Here is a 17,980-nt window from a genome sequence, read left to right on the forward strand (position 1 = left end):
CCTCTTTTCACTGACTTTAACAATTATTTCCAAATGGCTTTATTGCAATATAGAAAAAAGCAGAATACCAAGAATATTTGGCTGCAGCAAATTGGTGAGATGTCAGAAAAACAGTAAGCAGCCGTAGCAGAACTTATAAAACCAACCTGGATCCTATAAGTTACTACTTCAGTGAAACCTTGGTTTGCGAGCATAATTCGTTCCAGAAGCAAGAGTCAGGACGCTCTCTACGTTGCAGATAGGGAAAGGAGCTGTGTGTTAGTGGGCATCCTGACTCTCCTGTAGTCCAAGGGAGGGGGCGAGCACGACACTCCACACCAGTGACAAAGCCTTGCATTACTGTGTGGAGTTACAGACAGAAGAACAGGAAGTGAGGATTTCTCAGAAGAAATAAGGACATTTAAAAGCAAATTCGAAGGATGAGGTAAGTGAAGGAGGACTGCACTAAGGTAAAGGAGGCTATTTAGGGAATTTTTTTTTTACCTTTACAACCCCTTTAAGGAGTCTGGTGCTCACCTATTTAAAGCCAATGTGTATACTGTATATAGAGTAAAGCTGCTGGTGTACAGTATAGCTCTGTATGTGGCCAGAGGTTGGTGCTTATCTATTTAAAGCCGCTCTGTATACAGTACTGTATGTTCAGTAAAGGCACTGGTGTACAGTACAACGCTGTACGTGGCCACTGGTTCAGCTCACAGCACTTCCTAGAGAACTCGGGAACTGTTGACATCACTTGCGGGTACGCCCACCCCTGTTGGGAGTGTCTCCAGGAAGCGCTGGGAGCCACCATCGCCCACAAATCTCTGGCCACATACAAAGCTGTACTGTATATTTACACAGCAGCTTTACATGGATGATCAGTAGACTCCTTCACAATGTGAGTGTAATTTATTTATTTATTTTTACAAAAAAAAAAAAACGCTTGTATATCAAGACAGATCAATCAAATAGAAAAAAAAAAAAAGTTGCTCGTCTTTCAAAACGCTTGTAAACCATGTTGCACGTAAACCAAGGTTTCACTGTATTTTAAATGCACATTTTGAATATGTATGAGCCCCAATATTCATTTTAACACAGAAAAAAATTAAACAAAAAATCACTGATTACAAGCAGGAAAATGTTTTAGAAATGCTGACCGGAACTACGGTAAATTCAGGAACAAGCCCTGTACGCTTTTTCAGCCATCCACACCCGTTGTGTATTCCCTGCTAGTGAAACTAAACTGCAGAGAATATTTCTGCAAAGTTGGAAAGCCTGTTGGACCACCATTTCCCATTTGCACCCCAATCCGATACTACAGCCCCCTAAGGAATTGTTTGCACCTGCTTTACTCTCTGAAAAAGAGACACATTTGGATCACTCTTCAAAGAGCATTTGACAGGCAGTAAGGAGGCATTGTATCTCCTCCTCACCACCACTTCCAACCCCCTAAAATGGACAAATGCACTACAACCATGGATCCTTCATGGTTGCGGAGCAGCCCTATTCACTTCCAGCAAAAGGATAAGCCTTTGAGGAGCGGTAAAAATGTGTCTCAACCGTGGGGTTTTACCACCTCCCAATTCCAAGTGCAAACAAGCCCTAAAAGTGACTTTAAAGGGGAGGTTTACCCTAAAAACGACTTTCTATTATTACATTGGCCCCCCACATTACAATACAATTATGCCTATTATGTTTTTTTTTATGCTGTACATACCTTGGTACAGCTAATTCACCCGTGGCTTCGGGGTTGCGAGTCCCGCGGGAGTGGGCGTTCCTAACATGCTGGTGATTGACGTGATGACAAAAAACAAGCTCCCCAGTCGCGTAAGCTGCGTCACGATTGCCGAAAGGAGCCGAACGGCGGTGCGCAGGCGCAGTATAGCGCCGACTCGTCGTTCGGCTCCTTTCGCCAATCGTGACGCAGCTTACGCGATGGGGGGAGCTCGTTTTTTGTCATCACGTCAATCACCAGCATGTTAGGAACGCCCACTCCCGCGGGACTCGCAACCCGGAAGCCACGGGTGAATTAGCTGTACCAAGGTATGTACAGCATAAAAAAAAAACATAATAGGCATAATTGTATTGTAATGTGGGGGGCCAATGTAATAATAGAAAGTCGTTTTTAGGGTGAACCTCCCCTTTAACAAACTCTGTTCTTTTGTTTATGGCTAATGGCCAAGTGTGCTGCCCCCTCCTCCTCAGAAAAAGTAATCATACCTGGCGAATGGCTAAATTATGGAAGTAAGGGAGCATCTAACACTGTATTAATTCACATTCTTTAGCTAGCATAACATTTACTAAACCTGTTAAAAACCTGGGCAATTAAAGTAGTGTGTATGATGATAAATGGTTACCTTCTCTGAAACGGCTTGTCAAAACAATCATTATTAGGTATAAGCAGCCAACAGTACACAAACAATCCAAACAGTATGGTCAAGATTAACGCTTACAGCAAAAGGTTGTGAGTTACATCTTTAGCTGCCTATATATTTCTGAAACTGATTGTTTTGGCATGTGGTTTTTACTGAAGACCAGGGCTTTTTTTCAGGGGGAACTCAGTTCCACCACCTCTGGCTCAGACCCTTTGGTGCCTGTTCACCACAATCACCTGTAAACACAGAAGTATGGTTTCTGTGTTTACAAGTGACAGTTTTGTAACCCCCTGAACTCTGCACTCTGTATGTAATGAAATTCTGGTATTTAATGCCCCTTTAAGACCCTTCTACTGTTTGTGAAATCTGAACAGGTCGTGGTTGAGTTCCTGCACCTATTTTCTGAGAAAAAAAGCTCTGCTGAAGACAAACCTCGGCTTATGACCCCCCCCCCCCCCCCCCACCACATGCTCTGCCAGAGCATCCCATTATTAAATAAATGAGATACCATTAGAAAGCTACATACCAAAGTGAAAGAGTAGAATGAGCCAAATAGGAATTGAAATGGCACTTAGATATCGCTGGGTACCTACATTCCACTTGAATGAAACTGCCAGCATATACCCAATGACTAGTGTCCAAATCTGGGGAAAGAAAACAATAAAATAAAGATTACAACATACGATTACCAAGAAAAGATTCTATGTCCAGTAAAACTATAAATACACCTCCAAATTATAGCTTACCCCCTTTGTTCAACAATTAAAATTAAACCTATTGGGCCAGATGCAGAGAGACTTACGCCGACGTATCAGTAGATGCGCCGTCGTAAGTCTGAAAATGCGCCGTCGTATCTATGCGCTGATTCTTAAAATGAGCTACGCCTGAATGTTGCCAAGATACGACCGACGTAAGTCTCCTACGCCGTCGTATCTTGGGTGCATATTTACGCTGGCCCTTAGGGGCGCTTACGTTGATTTACGCGTCAAATATGTAAATGAGCAAGATACGCCGATTCACGAACGTACGTACGCCCGTCGCAGTAAGCTACGCTGTTTATGTAAGGCGTTTTTTTTTACCGGCGTAAAGATAAGACACCAAAAAGATGGCGCAGCCCATGCAAAGGTATGGACGTCGGAAGTGCCGTCGGATTTTATGTTGTTTATGTAAATCGTACGTGAATGGGGCTGGGCGTAAGTTAGGTTCACGTCGTACGCATTGAGCCGTCGTATCGTAGGGAGTATTTGCGACGTGATTCTGAGCATGCGCCATACGAAAGGCCCTTCATTTACATGGGGTCACGGTTAATTTAAATGTAGCACGCCCACTACCTGCCTACTTTGAATTAGGCGGGGTTACGCCGGCCCATTTTCGCTACTCCGACGTAACTTACGGAGCAAGTGCTTTGTGAATACTGGCCTTGCCTCACTATGTTACGTCGGCGTAGTGCAAATGGGATACGCTACGCCAGCCAAAAGATACTCTCTGATCTCTCTGAATCTGGCTAATAGTGTGTCCATACAGTCACTGCACAACACACAGAGCAAATTAAATTTTCAAAAGGGATTAAATGATGTGTAAATCTACCACATTACAGATGCCTTATTGATTTGTTCAGGTCATGTTTAAATTAGTTATAGGTTTGGAGAGCAGTATTACTTTTACTCTATGCATTGGCTCCAAAAGGAAAAGTAATGGGAAATTGTAATAGGAATATAAGTGATCAAAAAAATAAAAATGTAAAAAAATAAAAAATTAAAGTGGTTGTATACCCGCAATTTTTTTATTTTTTTTACACCTGTAAGGCAAAAGCCATAATGAGCTACTATGCACTGCATACTAGCTCATTATGAAATACTTACCTTAAAACGAGGTGTAGAGAACTTACCTGGTCCACGCCGAGCGAGATGTCATCTTCCCTTGGCGTGTCTTCCGGGTATCGCCGCTCCAGCGTCACTCCCGCTACAATCAGCGGCGATTTGCGGGTGGAATATCTCCTAAACCGTACAGGTTTAGGAGATATACTTTATACCTACAGGTAAGCCTTATTATAGGCCTTATTATAGGCTTACCTGTAGGTAAAAGTGGTAGTAAAGACTTTACTACCACTTTAAAGGGGTTGTAAAGGTTTGTTTTTTATTTTCTAAATAGGTTACTTTAAGCTAGTGCATTGTTAGTTCACTTACCTTTTCCTTCGATTTCCCTTCTAAATGTTTTTTCTTTGTTTTCTTTGTCTGAATTTCTCACTTCCTGTTCCTCCTCAGTAAGGTGTTCAGTAAGCCATTCTAAATGACTTTCCACCGCTCGGATGATGGGGGCAAGCTTACTGAGGAGAAACAGGAAGTGAGAAATTCAAACAAAGAAAAACAACATTTAGAAGAGAAATCAAAGGAAAAGGTAAGTGAACCAACAATGCACTAGCTTAAAGGAACCTATTTAGAAAATAAAAGACAAACTTTTTACAACTACTTTAAGTAAAATAAAAAAAAAATATTTAAAATGCCCCCGTCTCCGGTAGCTCGCACTCAGAAGCGAACACACATGCAAGTCCCGCCCACATATGTAAATGCCGTTCAAACCACACATTTGAGGTAAACAATGGAAAAGAGTACCGCTCCAAGCCCTGCGACCTATGCTGTGCTCCCGCCCTGTAGTACTAACAGGTGCAGACTCTGCGCTGATCCGTGGAAAAAAGAAATGTTCCTGGACTGCCGCACTCTGATAGGCAATTTATTGGAACAAAATGAACAAAGGATAAAATCCAACAATTAATGAAACACTGCAATCAATGGTAGAAAGTGGACATATGGGACAAAAAAGCTAACATGTTTCACATCATGGATAGATGCTTAGTCAACAGGAGGAAGTAGCCAGCTATGACTAAGCATCTATCCATGATGTGAAACATGTTAGCTTTTTTGTCCCCTATGTCCACTTTCTACCATTGATTGCACTGTTGCATGAATTTTTGGATGTTATACAGCTTTGGATTTTATCCTTTGTTAATTTTGTTCCAATAAATCGCCTATCAGAGTGCGGCAGTCCAGGAACATTTATTTTTTCCACACATGTGAGGTATCGCCACGTGCGTTAGGGCACAAGCAACAATCCTAGCTCTGGGTCTCCTCTGTAACTCTAAACTGGTAATCTGTAAAAAAAATTAAGCGTCGCCTATAGAGATTTAAAGTGGAGGTTCACCCTATAAAAAATTTCTAACACTACATCCAGCACCGTGCTGCATATAAAATGACACTGACCTTTATTTTTTTTTGCCGTAGATATCGTTTAGCCGTGGAATTCACCGCGGCTTCCGGGTAGGGAATTCCGCGGGAGTGGGCGTTCCTATTGTCATGCCAATTGATTGACATGCTAAACGACGGCGCACACAGCGCGTCATGACTTCCCGAAAGAAGCTCGGGTCGGCTCGGCTCTATTTGGCACCGGTGCGCAGGCGCCGAATAGAGCAAAGCCAACCCGAGCTTCCTTCGGGAAGTCGTGACGTGCTGTGTGCGCCGTCGTTTAGCATGTCAATCAATTGGCATGACAATAGGAACGCCCACTCCCGCGAGATTCCCTACCCGGAAGCCGCGGTGAATTCCACGGCTAAACGATATTTACGACAAAAAAATAAATAAAGGTCAGTGTCATTTTATATGCAGCACGGTGCTGGATGTAGTGTTAGAAATTTTTTATAGGGTGAACCTCCACTTTAAGTACTGAAGTTTGAGGCCATTCCATGAGTGTGCGCATTTTTAAAGTGTGACATGTTCGGTATCTATTTACTCGGTGTAACATCATCTTTTACTTTATACAAAAAAATGGGCTAACTTTACTATTTTGTTATTTTTTAATTCATGAAACTTTAATCATGCTGTTTGCATGTAAAAGAGGAGTGCCAGAATAGGCCAGTATGGAAGTGGTTAAATAGCTAAGGGGCGGGGCCACCAACATCACCTGGTGGTACCACATCTTGTGATGTCATGGGCCGCTGCATGTTGGGTTTGTGAGGTCACAGGGGGCGGTGCCACCAGGTGACATCATTGGGTGGCCCATCCCTTTATTATTTAGGAACTGACACACGGCAGAGCAGGCAGACAGCGGAAGCCTTCAATGCAGGCAAAGTTTTTTTTTTTTTCCAGCAACGGGCATCATGATTGACGAAGGATCTACATCGGGGAGACATTGTTTTTTGTTTTAGTAAAGGGCATGTCAAAAACTGTTGTGTCTTTACTCACCTTTGTCCCTTTTTTAGTGAATGGGTAGGCCATACCAATTTACATAAAAGAGGGGTGGGATCTGGGGGGCCCCTTGTTAAAGGGAGATTCCAGATTCCGATAAGCCCCAAGCCCGCAGAACCCAACAACCATTGGCAAGGATTGTGGGGAAGAGGCCCTTATCACATCAACATGGGGACACAGAGACTGCGACTCAGCTTGGGTGTCCACATAGCAAGCTGTTTGCTGTGTAGGCACTGAACAGGAGAGAGGAAGGAGCCAGGAACATAGAAGAGGGACCCGAAAAGAGGAGGATCCAGACTGCTCTGTGTAAATCCACTGCAACAGAATCGGCAAGTATAACTTGTTTGTTATTTTTACAGGAAAAAAATCTGGATTGGATTAGGAGACCGGATTCAATATCGCAGATCTTGACGTTTTGAATACTTTCAGATGCAGAGCAGGGGTTTGGGGGTCTTATAGACCCCCAGATGCCTCCATAAAGGAGTACCTGTCACTGCCTATTGCTGTTATATAGGATGTTTACATTCCTTGCGACAGCAATAACAGTGATATATATATTATTTTTTTTAAAGGACAGCGTAAAAATAAAATAAAAGTTTAACCACTTCCCGCCCGTTCAATGGAAGTGATTGTGAAATCCTGATTGGATGTCTATCGACGTCCTGCGGGATTTCATGCCGGCGCGCGCCCGTGGGGGCACGCAGCACAGCGATCGGTCATGTGGGGTGTCAGTCTGACACCCTGCATCTCCGATCTCGGTAAAGAGCCTCCGGCGGAGGCACTTTACCACGTGATCAGCCGTGTCCAATCACGGCTGATCACTATGTAAACAGGAAGAGCCGTTGATGGCTCTTCCTCACTCACGTCTGACAGACGCGAGTAGAGCCGATCGGCGGCTCTCCTGACAGGGGGGTTTGCGCTGATTGTTTATCAGAGCAGCCCCCCCTTGGATGCCCACACTGGACCACCAGGAAAGCTCACACTGGACCACCAGGGAAGGGTATAAAAAAAAAAAAAGGGAATAGATGCCAATCAGTGCCCATGGGGAACTGACTGGCAACATGGGACTGGCACTGGGATAAACAAGTAATGCCCAGAAATGCCATCAGTGCCACCCCTCAGTGCCCATCTGTGCCACCCATAAGTACCCATCAGTGCCACCTATGAGTGCCCATCAGTGCCACCTATGAGTGCCCATCAGTGCCGCTTACCAGCGCTGCCTATCAGTGTCCGACAGTGCCGCCTCACCAGTGCCACCTCATCGGTGCCCATAATCGAAGTAGAAAACTTACTTATTTACCCCAAAAATTAACAGAATTTTTTTTTTTTTTTAATTGTTTTTTTTTTATTTGTTGCGCAAAAAATTTAAATCGCAGATGTGATCAAATACCACCAAAAGAAAGCTCTATTTGTTGGAACAAAATGATAAAAAAATTGTTTGGGTACAGTGTAGCATGACCGCGCAATTGTCATTTGAAGTGCGACAGCGCTGAAAGCTGGCTTGGGCAGGAAGGTGCGCAAGTGCATGGTATGGAAGTGGTTAAATATACAGAATAAGACCTACCCCGATAATAAGACCCATCATTATTTTAGCGGATGGCTGCAATACAAGCCCTAGTTAAAGTCATTGTAAAAAATGTAATCCATTTTCTAAAAATAATTTATAATGTGCAGCGTCTCATTTTGTAATTTTATTGTGGAAAATACCTTATTTACAGCACCGCTGGGCGCTGCACATTATGTAATCTGTTTTGTAAAAAAGATTACATAATTTTACAATGACTTTAACCAACGTTTATTTTTGGGATTATAGAAAGTCAAAATGCTGACAAGGGACAGAGGAACTTTAAAAATATATATATATATATATATATATATATATATATTTTTTTTTTTTTATTCCAGGTTTTTTAGAACATAGGAGAGGGGTAACTGACACAGCACAAGCACTGTGCTCTTTATCATGCTTTAACCGCCTCACGTGCATGTACTGCAGCAAGGCGGCCCTTAAGCACATGCACCGCCGAAGCCTCACTCCCATTGTGATTGGACACAGCGGGAGCCAATCAGCGGATCCGGCAGCCACGATGGCCGGCAAGAACCTGCCGATGTAAACAAGGCAGACAGCTGTTCTGCCAGTAAATAGAATGGAGACCTCATGTTTCTTCCAAGATCGTCATGATGGCATGGCTGCATTTGAATAAATGTAGATTATTGTACATACCGTAAATAAATAAGACATCCCCTGAAAATGAGCTTTAAAAAACAATGGGGTGGCCCATAAAAGTCACGCATCTAGGTGTCCTAAAGTGATGAGCAGAGGGGCAACCTCAGCCTGGACGCCAAACAGGCAACGCCCCCCTGAAAAGAAGCACTAGGCTGTTTTTTGTAGCCAAAATTAAATATAAACCTGTCTTATTTTCGGGGAAATGCGGGATTTGTGCATTTTCTACTGAAAATACAAATTTTATAAATACGTAGGTTAAAGATCCAGGCTAATAAAACGTGACAAAAAATTGCAACTACCAGTTTATTCTCCAGGGTCCTCGCTTTCAGAATATATGTTTGGGGGTTAAACTAATCTTCAGGGTCGGTTCACACTGGTCCGACAAGCACTCTGACTTCGAGAATCACAAGTCGTGTGACATGTCAAAAATCAATGGTTCCCTATGAGAGCCTTGGGGTGACTAGTGTCGGTCTGACTTTTATAAACGTTCCTACACTACTTCAGTCCGATTTCATCCCATTGATCTTAAATGGCTGCAAACCCGATTCATGAAATTTGAGCTGGGCTCGTATCTATAGTGTTTCCTTATCTGTCACAAAAGCACTAAGTCCTGTGTGTATGTGCTGCTCTGTTCTTCAGTTATCAGCATGATAACTTCTGACAAGTTCTCCAAGACAGAGATAAAAGCAGCCTGGAATGTGTGTCCTGTGAGGTTGCTATTAATACATTAGCAGACAGCTTGATTTGTAAAAGCACAGCTCTGAAAGCATTTTCCTTCTGCCAATGTGGAGGGGTGTGTGCCTTTCCTCCAATCAGCGGCCACACAGAGTAGAACAACACTCCTACTGCTGAATGAGGAAGTGAAAATTCTTAACCGATGTAAGAATATAGCAAGATGAAGAGAGCAGATATGCATGGAAAACTTATGTAGAGAGATTTGTTTCATCTGAGACTGTTCACTTCACTGGGTTGGGTATATGTGAGGGTTTACATCCACTTTAATTGAAGTCGCATCCAAGTCAGATCAGCATCTTAACTGACCTGACTTGTGCTCAGAGTAATGTTAGCAATACAAATTGTAAAATCCATACCAGACCCCTATTTAAGCATGCAGGCCAGGCGCTGACCCCCATCCCAAATCACCTTGTCCCGATGTTGATGGGGACAAGGGTCTCTTCCCCACAACCCTGAGCTCTGGGGGGTTTGTGGACAGGGGGCTTTTTGTAATTTGGAAACCCCCCAATGCGAATTGGTGTGTATCGATTCACCCGTATAATAATAATAATAATAATAAAAAAAAGTAAAAAAAAAAATAAAAAAAAACACGAGGCAGTTTTTGACAAGTCTTTTATTATAAATTACTAATATCCCCCGTGTGTAGATCCAACATCAATCACAATGTCTTCTGCCTCCACGATATAAAAAATAAATATAATAAATGCCCCTACTCCGACGCTGGCCCCGTGGTAGACAGTTCTTATATCATTATGGGGCATGGCCATGCAGTGACGGAACCCAGATACCCCGCTCCCCTGTGACGTCACGGACCCCCCATGTAGAGGGCATGGGGCCTGGTATGGTATGGGGGGGGAGGGGGGGAAGACATCTTCAAGAATTATACCGGACTCAAATGGCCTTTTATATTTAAAAAAAAATAAAATTGGTATAATGTTTCATCCACACCAAATGCAAAGGAATTGTTTTGATTGGTCAAAGGACAAGACCCAATCATCTCAGTGTCGGATCCTGTTCATTAAAGTCGCACCTGAAATTGCAAGGCAAAGTCATGCAACTTTTTTGTCAGAACAGTTTAAGCCCCAGACTTAAATTGTGCAATTTAAGCCCCATCTCTGTCCAGTGAGGTCCACGAGTCCCTTGCCCATCCAGGATTGGCTGAGGCACAGCAGCGGCGCCATTGGCTCCCGCTGTGGTCAAAGTCAGCCAATGAGGAGAAAGGGGGCAGCCTGAACCAAAGCTCCGTGTCTGAATGGACACCGGTAGCTGTGACTCGGCACTCAACAGGAGGAAGTGGCCAGGAACATAGAAGAGTGACCTGAGAAGAAGAGGATCGGGGCTGCTCTGTGCAAAACCACTACACAGAGGAGGCAAGTATAACATGTTTATATATATATATATATATAAAATAAAAAATAAAAATCACACACAAGACTTTACAAAATCACTTTAAAGTCATTTTAAAAGGCAAAAAGTTTTTTTTTACCTTAAAAGCACAGTTCCACCCAAAAGTGGAGCCTAGGCGACTCATTCTCTCCCCCTCCTTCCAATCTTCTGGGACACGTCACAGCTCCCAGATTGCCCTGCCACTGAGAAGGCACAGATCGACTCGCGTATGCACAGCGCGCACCCGGCTGTGAAGCCGCAAGCTGCCAGTCAGGTGCCCACAGTTGTAATACCATCGCCCCGGAGAGGGTCGAGGCTTTGGGAAGCCACATCGCTGGACTGTGGGACAGGCGAGTGTCTGTTTATTAAAAGTCAGCAGTCACACTTACTTTCCCATTTGAATCATTAAACTTAAAAACTAGTTAAACTTCGCTTTACCCAATAGAAAGTAGAGGAAAAAAAAAACACAAATTTTATTTGGGTACAGCATTGCATTACTGCACAATTGTCAGTTAAAGCAACAGTGCCATATCGCAAAAAATGTAATCATTAAGGGGGGGGGGGGTAACACCTTCCGGTGATGAAGTGGTTAAACACTCAGCGCTGTTCCGTCTGCAGCAGCTTTTCTCCCCTCTTCTATTGATAGCAAATGGCTTGCTATGGGGGCACGTGGAGACTAGGAAAAGCAGACAACACCAGCAAGGGACCACAGGAGAAGAGTAGGGAAGTATAACATTGTTTTGATTTAAGCTTTACAACCACTTTAAAACTTCCTGTCCCACTTCCTCCGAGGGGCTGCTAAGGCGATACGTCATATCGCCTTTTGGCAGCCCCTCCCTGTAGGCGATCGCCTGGGACACGCGACAGGTCCCAGGCGATCGCCTGTCCAATCGGATGGCGCAGCGCCACTAGCGCATGTGCAGTGGGTGCCCGGCTGTGAAGCCGAAAGCTGTCACGGCTGGGTGCCCACACTTAGAATGAAGACACCGGCCGGAGAAGGGGGGGAAGGGAGAGGAGCGGAGCCCCGGCCGGCGCGTCGCTGGAACGTGGAGCAGGTGAGTATGGTTTATTAAAAGCCAGCAGCTACACTTTTTGTAGCTGCTGACTTTTAATAAACATTAAAAATGACTGGAACACCCCTTTAATACTGGCCAGTCTTTATGGTGAAGTTGCAAACATGAGGAAAACATTTTCAGCATCACCATCTCCTGGAGTGTGCCTTCTCTGCGGTTTGATCCGTCAGCCTCTAGAGCACACCTAGACTCAGACCCCTTTCACACTGAGGAGTTTTTCAGGCGGTATAGCGCTGCTATACCGCCTGAAAAACTCCTGCACTGCATACTCAGTGTGAAAGCCTGAGGGCTTTCACACTGAGGCGTTGCGCTGGCAGAAGAGAACAAATCTCCTGCAAGCAGCATCTTTAGAGCGGTATGTATACTAGAGGTAGACCGATATGGGTTTTTCTCTGGCCGATACCGATATTTAGAAATCACGGCGGCCGATAGCCGATTTATGATGCCGATTTTTTTTTGGGCCGATATGTTAAAGCGGATGTGCCATGGGAACAAAATATTAAAAGCCAGCAGCTACAAATACTGCAGCTGCTGACTTTTAATATTAGGACACTTACCTGTCCTGGAGTCCAGCGCCGATCGCAGCAGAGCACGAGCGATCGCTCGTCACTCTGCTGCTCCCCCCGCCATCCACGCTGAGGGAACCAGGAAGTGAAGCGCTGCGGCTTCACTTCCCGGTTCCCTACGGCGCATGCGCGAGTCGCGCTGCGCCCGCCGATTGGCTCACACGCTGTGTGCTGGGAGCCGAGTGTTCCCAGCACACAACGGGCGACAGACGGGATGTGACGGAATGCCCGTCTTTTGCCCGTAGCGTGTGGCCGGAAGTGGGTGCAAATACCTGTCTTTAGACAGGTATCTGCACCCCCCTCCCCCCTGAAAGGTGTCAAATGTGACACCGGAGGGGGGGGAGGGTTCCGATCAGCGGGACTCCACTTTAGGGTGGAGAACCGCTTTAAGCCGATTTTTCAGGCGCTTTTGAAAAACAGGTAATGAAAACTTTTGGTCGAAAAAAAAAAAAAATACGGGCTAACTTTACTGTTTAGTTTTTTTTTTTTTTTTTTATTTGTTAAAGTATATTTTTTCCCCAAAAAATGTGTTTGAAAGACCGCTGCGCAAATACCGTGTAACATTAAATATTGCAGCAATCGCTATTTTATTTCCTAGGGTCTCTGCTAAAAAAATATATATAATGTTTGGGGGTTCCAAGTAGTTTTCTAGCAGAAAATACAGGATTTTTACTTGTAAGCAACAAATGTAAAAAAAGATTTAGCCTTTAAATGGTTAAACTGAGAATTCTCCTACACGGAGTTCAGTTAATTGATAAGTAGCAACATTGTATATCTTTTCTAAAACTTGGCAGGCTGCCCAGGAGAGAGAGAGAGAGAAGTCTTCTACGGGAAGCTTCAGGCAACTTGCATTGACTTGTATTGCAGAAGCTTTTTGCAAGTCGTGGTGCTGAACTTATCAATCGGCTTTTTTAAAGCACAAATCGGCCGATGCCGATTAATTTAAAAACGCCAAATATCGGCCGATATATCGGCCAACCGATATATCGGTCGACCTCTAATGTATACCGCTCCTTCCCATTTAACAATGGGAAACCGCGGCAATACGCCTCTGCAGAGGCACATTGCGGGCGGTATTAACCCTTTATCGGCCGCTAGCGGGGGGTTAATACCGCACCGCTAGCAGCCGAATCCCACGGCAAATCCGACGGTATAGCGCCGCTATTTTCGCTATACCACCACCGCGCCTCCCGCCCCAGTGTAAAAGGGGCCTTAGTGGTGTAGGTGCTGGCGAACTGAACCATAGTACTGAATGGGAAACCTGGCAAATGACACTCCCAGAAGTGTGACAGATGCTGAAATATTACCACCACTGCAGTTTTTTCAAGCAGACTTCCAATGTTCATCCTACTGGAGGTGTCAGATTCTTGGTCTCCTGCTGTGCTCTGTGGTTCCATCTGTTGGCCTTTACATCACTACCGTATCCTGTAATAATGCATCTCAACAAAGGAACCACTGAATGCAGTGCAAGTACTGGTTTTGGAGGATTTCTCTTCACCAGAAAGGTCTCTTCAGCACTGCAACAAACTGTAGTATGGGGAAATGGGGAGGTAGGCATCCAAGTTCTTCCTTGTGGAGTAAAAAATAAAAGGTCTACTTTTTGCTTATGTCCGCTAATAATGGGATGTCAGGTAGTAGGCTGTACGGGGCCTTGTTTTTCTCTGAAAGTAGCCCTGCCCAAAAGCTACTATTCTTTTCCCATTTGGTAAGGGCAGGATAACAGAAGAGCTCTTATGGGGGAGACAGATTATGGCGCTCTAATGAGGGGCACACTGGTGAGTGGGAAACAATGAGGGGGGGGGGCATTGGTGATGGGGCCCTCGATGAAGGAGACACTAATAAGGGAACTCTGAGGCCCCGTACACACGACCAAACATGTATGCTGAAACTGGTCCGCGGGCCAGTTTCAGCATACATGTTCGGTCGTGTGTAGGCGCGAGCGGGCCGAATTCCAGCAAACATTTGCCCGCCGGGCCTTTTCCCCGCGGGCAAATATTCGTGGACGTGTTTTAAAACCGTCCGCTGGAATCCTGCCCGCTCGGACATGTGCGGTCGTCCGTACAGACCTACCGTACATGTCCAGGCGCCCGCCGTCCCTCGCATGCGTCGAATGACTTTGACGCATGCGTGGAAGCCTTTAAATGGCAGGCCCGCCCACGTCTCCGCGTCATCGACGCGGAGACGCCCCGCGTATTGTTTACGCGCGGACTTCTGTACGATGGTTAGTACAACCATCGTACAGAAGCCCTCTGGCAGGCATGTACGGTGAAAACGGTCCGACGGACCGGTTTCACCGTACATGTTTGTTCGTGAGTACCCGGCCTGAGGAGGAGACTCTGGTGGGAACCCCGATTTAAAAGGGGGGCTCTGGTGAGGACTAGGATATAAAGCAAGGCTCCGATAAGAACCATGATGTAAAGGAAGGCTCTGATGGAGACTACAATATAAAGAAGTGGTCTCCAAACTATGGCCTGTTGCTTTTATCTGGCCCTTTGGGCACTATTCCATCCATGGACTCCAGCACTGGGACAGAATTCCTCCCGAAAACACAAAGGATGGGGCACTATTCCTCCCCAATACCAAAGATGGGGCCTTGTTTACTCCCACTGAGGTCAGTACATCTATGTCCACTTGCCCCGAGTCAGGCCCCCTAAAGTCTGAAGGTTAGTTATCTGGCCCTTTGTTTAGTAAGTTTGGCGACCCGTGATGTAAAGAGGAGGCCTCTGATGGGCACCGGGATGTAAAGGGGGTGGGGGCCTTCTGCAATAAAAACTGCCCCTCTTTGCTCCACAAACAAAAAGAGGAAGTGATGACACAGGATGTGGTGTGAATCTGTGCATAAAAAATAAAACTCAGAATAAAATATGGATGTCAACATTAAAGTGGAGGTTCACCCAAAAAATCAATTTTAACATTACATTCAGCCGAGTTGTGCTAATGACAATCGGCTGTTTTTTTTTTTTTTTTCTCCCGTACATACCGTATTTCACTGCCGTTTCCGGGTATGTCTTCTGCGGGACTGGGCGTTCCTATCTGATTGACAGGCTTCCGACCGTCGCATACTACGCGTCACGAGTTGCCGAAAGAAGCCGAACGTCGGTGCGGCTCTATACGGCGCCTGCGCACCGACGTTCGGCTTCTTTTGGCAACTTGTGACGCGTAGTATGCGACGGTCGGAAGCCTGTCAATCAGATAGGAATGCCCAGTCCCAGAGAAGACATACCCGGAAGCGGCGGTGAAACAGCCGATTGTCATTAGGACAACTCGGCTGAATGTAATGTTAAAATTTTTTTGGGTGAACCCCCGCTTTAATAAAAACTCACTAAAACACATTACAATGTGATGGAAACTTGAGCCCCTGCAATCGAAATCAGCACGTTTATGCCATCATTTTTTCTGCACATATGGTGTGCATATCAAGGCCCAACGTAAACACTTTGTGACTTTAGAAGCATTTTCCTTTTATTACAGCCATGAGAAGATGTGACCACTCCTGGAGATGAAGTAGATATTTGCCAGCACACCATGGATCACGAAGTAGCGTCCAAACGGGTAGTTTATTGCATGATCACAACATAAGACGAGCACTACTACTTTGTGACCCATGGTGTGCTGGCATATATCTACTTTGTGACTTGAACCAGCTGTTGCTGCAGCACCCAAACTTTGAGAGCTTATCCAGGAATGTGTGCGATGGCAATATGAAGTATCACTCCTGGAGATGGTCCCCAGATGAGAGCAGATCTCCATTCACTCACCCACTGGGAGCTGAAGTATTCCAGGGCCCCGCAGATCAGGCCGCACATTGCGACCAAAAGGTGTCGCACTCCCAGGTAACTCCCTGCCCAGTAGAGTACATAGAGAAGTGGCGCCCCGGCCAGTAATGGCAGTCTCCGGGCCACCAGCTCCCCCAAGGCCTCCAGACTGTGGTTGACAAAGCTGACGGGTAACAAGAAGGTGGCCAGGACAATGGGCGAGCCTTGGCGCTGGATTCGGCCCAGCCAGCGGCGGCATGCACCTGTCAGAGTGTGTTTGAAGGGATGGAGGAAGGTGCCGCACAGCGCTGCCCATAGTAGAGGTCGGAGGAAGGCCTCCAGGATGAAGTAGACCAGGATAGCAGCCCCGCCACAGCCGGCCGCGAACAGCAGCGCCCCCGTGTTGTAGAACGCTTGTTTGATGCTCCGGTCGAAGCGAAGCTGCAGTCCCTGTGAAAGTGGTAAAGGTCCGGGCGGGTTCCGGGAGAGGCTCTGGAAGAGGTGTCGGGCACTGAAAGGAGTGTCAGCCATGGGTGCCTCGCTGCGCTGTTCTCGGGAGGAGCTGCCATGTGGAGCGAAGGAGCCAACGCCGCTCTCCTCACTCTCATCATTGTCATCCATGTCTGAGGGTGTGTGTGTACACCTCAGGCTTCCTTGTTTTGGGACCCGCCCACTCTAATCTTCAGGCGGCTACTTCACATGGGTGACGTTATCTAGAGGCGGGGGCTGAGCCGAGAAGTATGCGTGGTGGGCGGTCCTTGGAGGACCGAACTCTGTAGAGGAGACTGATGTTTGGGGGGAGTAGGCGGAGATAGTACAGGGGCGGATCCTTTCGTGTTAGTTGGAGAGGGAGAGGCGTGGGTAAGGGGTCAGTCTGTGTGTGGAGCTTGGAAGAGGAGTAGTGGGGCGGAGACTGGGCGGGAGGGAAGCGTGTGCAGTCAGTCAGTGTGACTGACCTGTGACCGCTAGAGGTACCGGTGTTCCGTCAGATTAGGCGACCATTCAGAATTGCTAAGGAAAGTGACTTCAATCGCCGCCATCTTGGTACACCCCCACTCCTCCATAGTAACGATACACAGAGAAGAGGCAAGCGGACATCTTGTTACACCCACTGGAGTTTTGAATTTCACATGATTTATATTATTATTTCACTCATCCATTGTTTTGTTTGGATTATTCAATGGTCATTTAGCTACTTTTATGTTCACGCATCTAGTGTATCACATTATTCCCTTCTCTTTTCACGCCCCTCACCCCTTTGCTACATAGCGCAGACACCCCCACCTTTTCCAGTCAGTGAGTGAGCTGGCAGGGGAGCAGAGAGATGATGTTCACTTTGAAACACAGTAAGTGACAATTCACAACGCGTGGCAAGTGACAATTCGCAACGTGTGGCAAGTGGCAATCCGCAACGTGTGGCAAGTGACAATCCGCAACGTGTGGCAAGTGACAATCCGCAATGTGTGGCAATCCGCAACGTGTGGCAAGTGACAATCCGCAACGTGTGGCAAGTGACAATCCGCAACGTGTGGCAAGTGACAATCCGCAACGTGTGGCAAGTGACAATCCGCAACGTGTGGCAAGTGACAATTCGCAACGTGTGGCAAGTGACAATCCGCAACTTGTGGCAAGTGACAATCCGCAAC

At 46.0% G+C, this 17,980-nt stretch overlaps 1 protein-coding gene across 3 annotated transcripts in view; it reads right to left on the reverse strand.

Annotated features, from left to right (window-relative positions):
• The window catches only part of TMEM245 (transmembrane protein 245), a 125,951-nt gene extending 108,901 nt beyond the window's left edge, over positions 1 to 17,050 (reverse strand). The window contains exons 1-2 of one of the 3 annotated variants that reach the window (XM_040353478.1): positions 16,338 to 17,044; positions 2,881 to 2,998 (exon numbers count right to left, since the gene is read on the reverse strand). In XM_040353478.1, coding sequence (XP_040209412.1) covers positions 2,881 to 2,998; positions 16,338 to 16,955 — 736 coding nt within the window. In that variant the 5' untranslated portion in view covers positions 16,956 to 17,044. Of the gene's footprint in view, positions 1 to 2,880; positions 2,999 to 16,337 lie in introns of all 3 variants that reach the window. The other 2 variants (XM_040353479.1, XM_040353480.1) reach the window with 2 other exon arrangements.
• Positions 17,051 to 17,980: the final 930 nt, after the last annotated feature.

This window comes from Rana temporaria, chromosome 5 (genome assembly GCF_905171775.1).
Source record: "Rana temporaria chromosome 5, aRanTem1.1, whole genome shotgun sequence".
NCBI classification, from domain to species: Eukaryota; Metazoa; Chordata; class Amphibia; order Anura; family Ranidae; genus Rana; species Rana temporaria.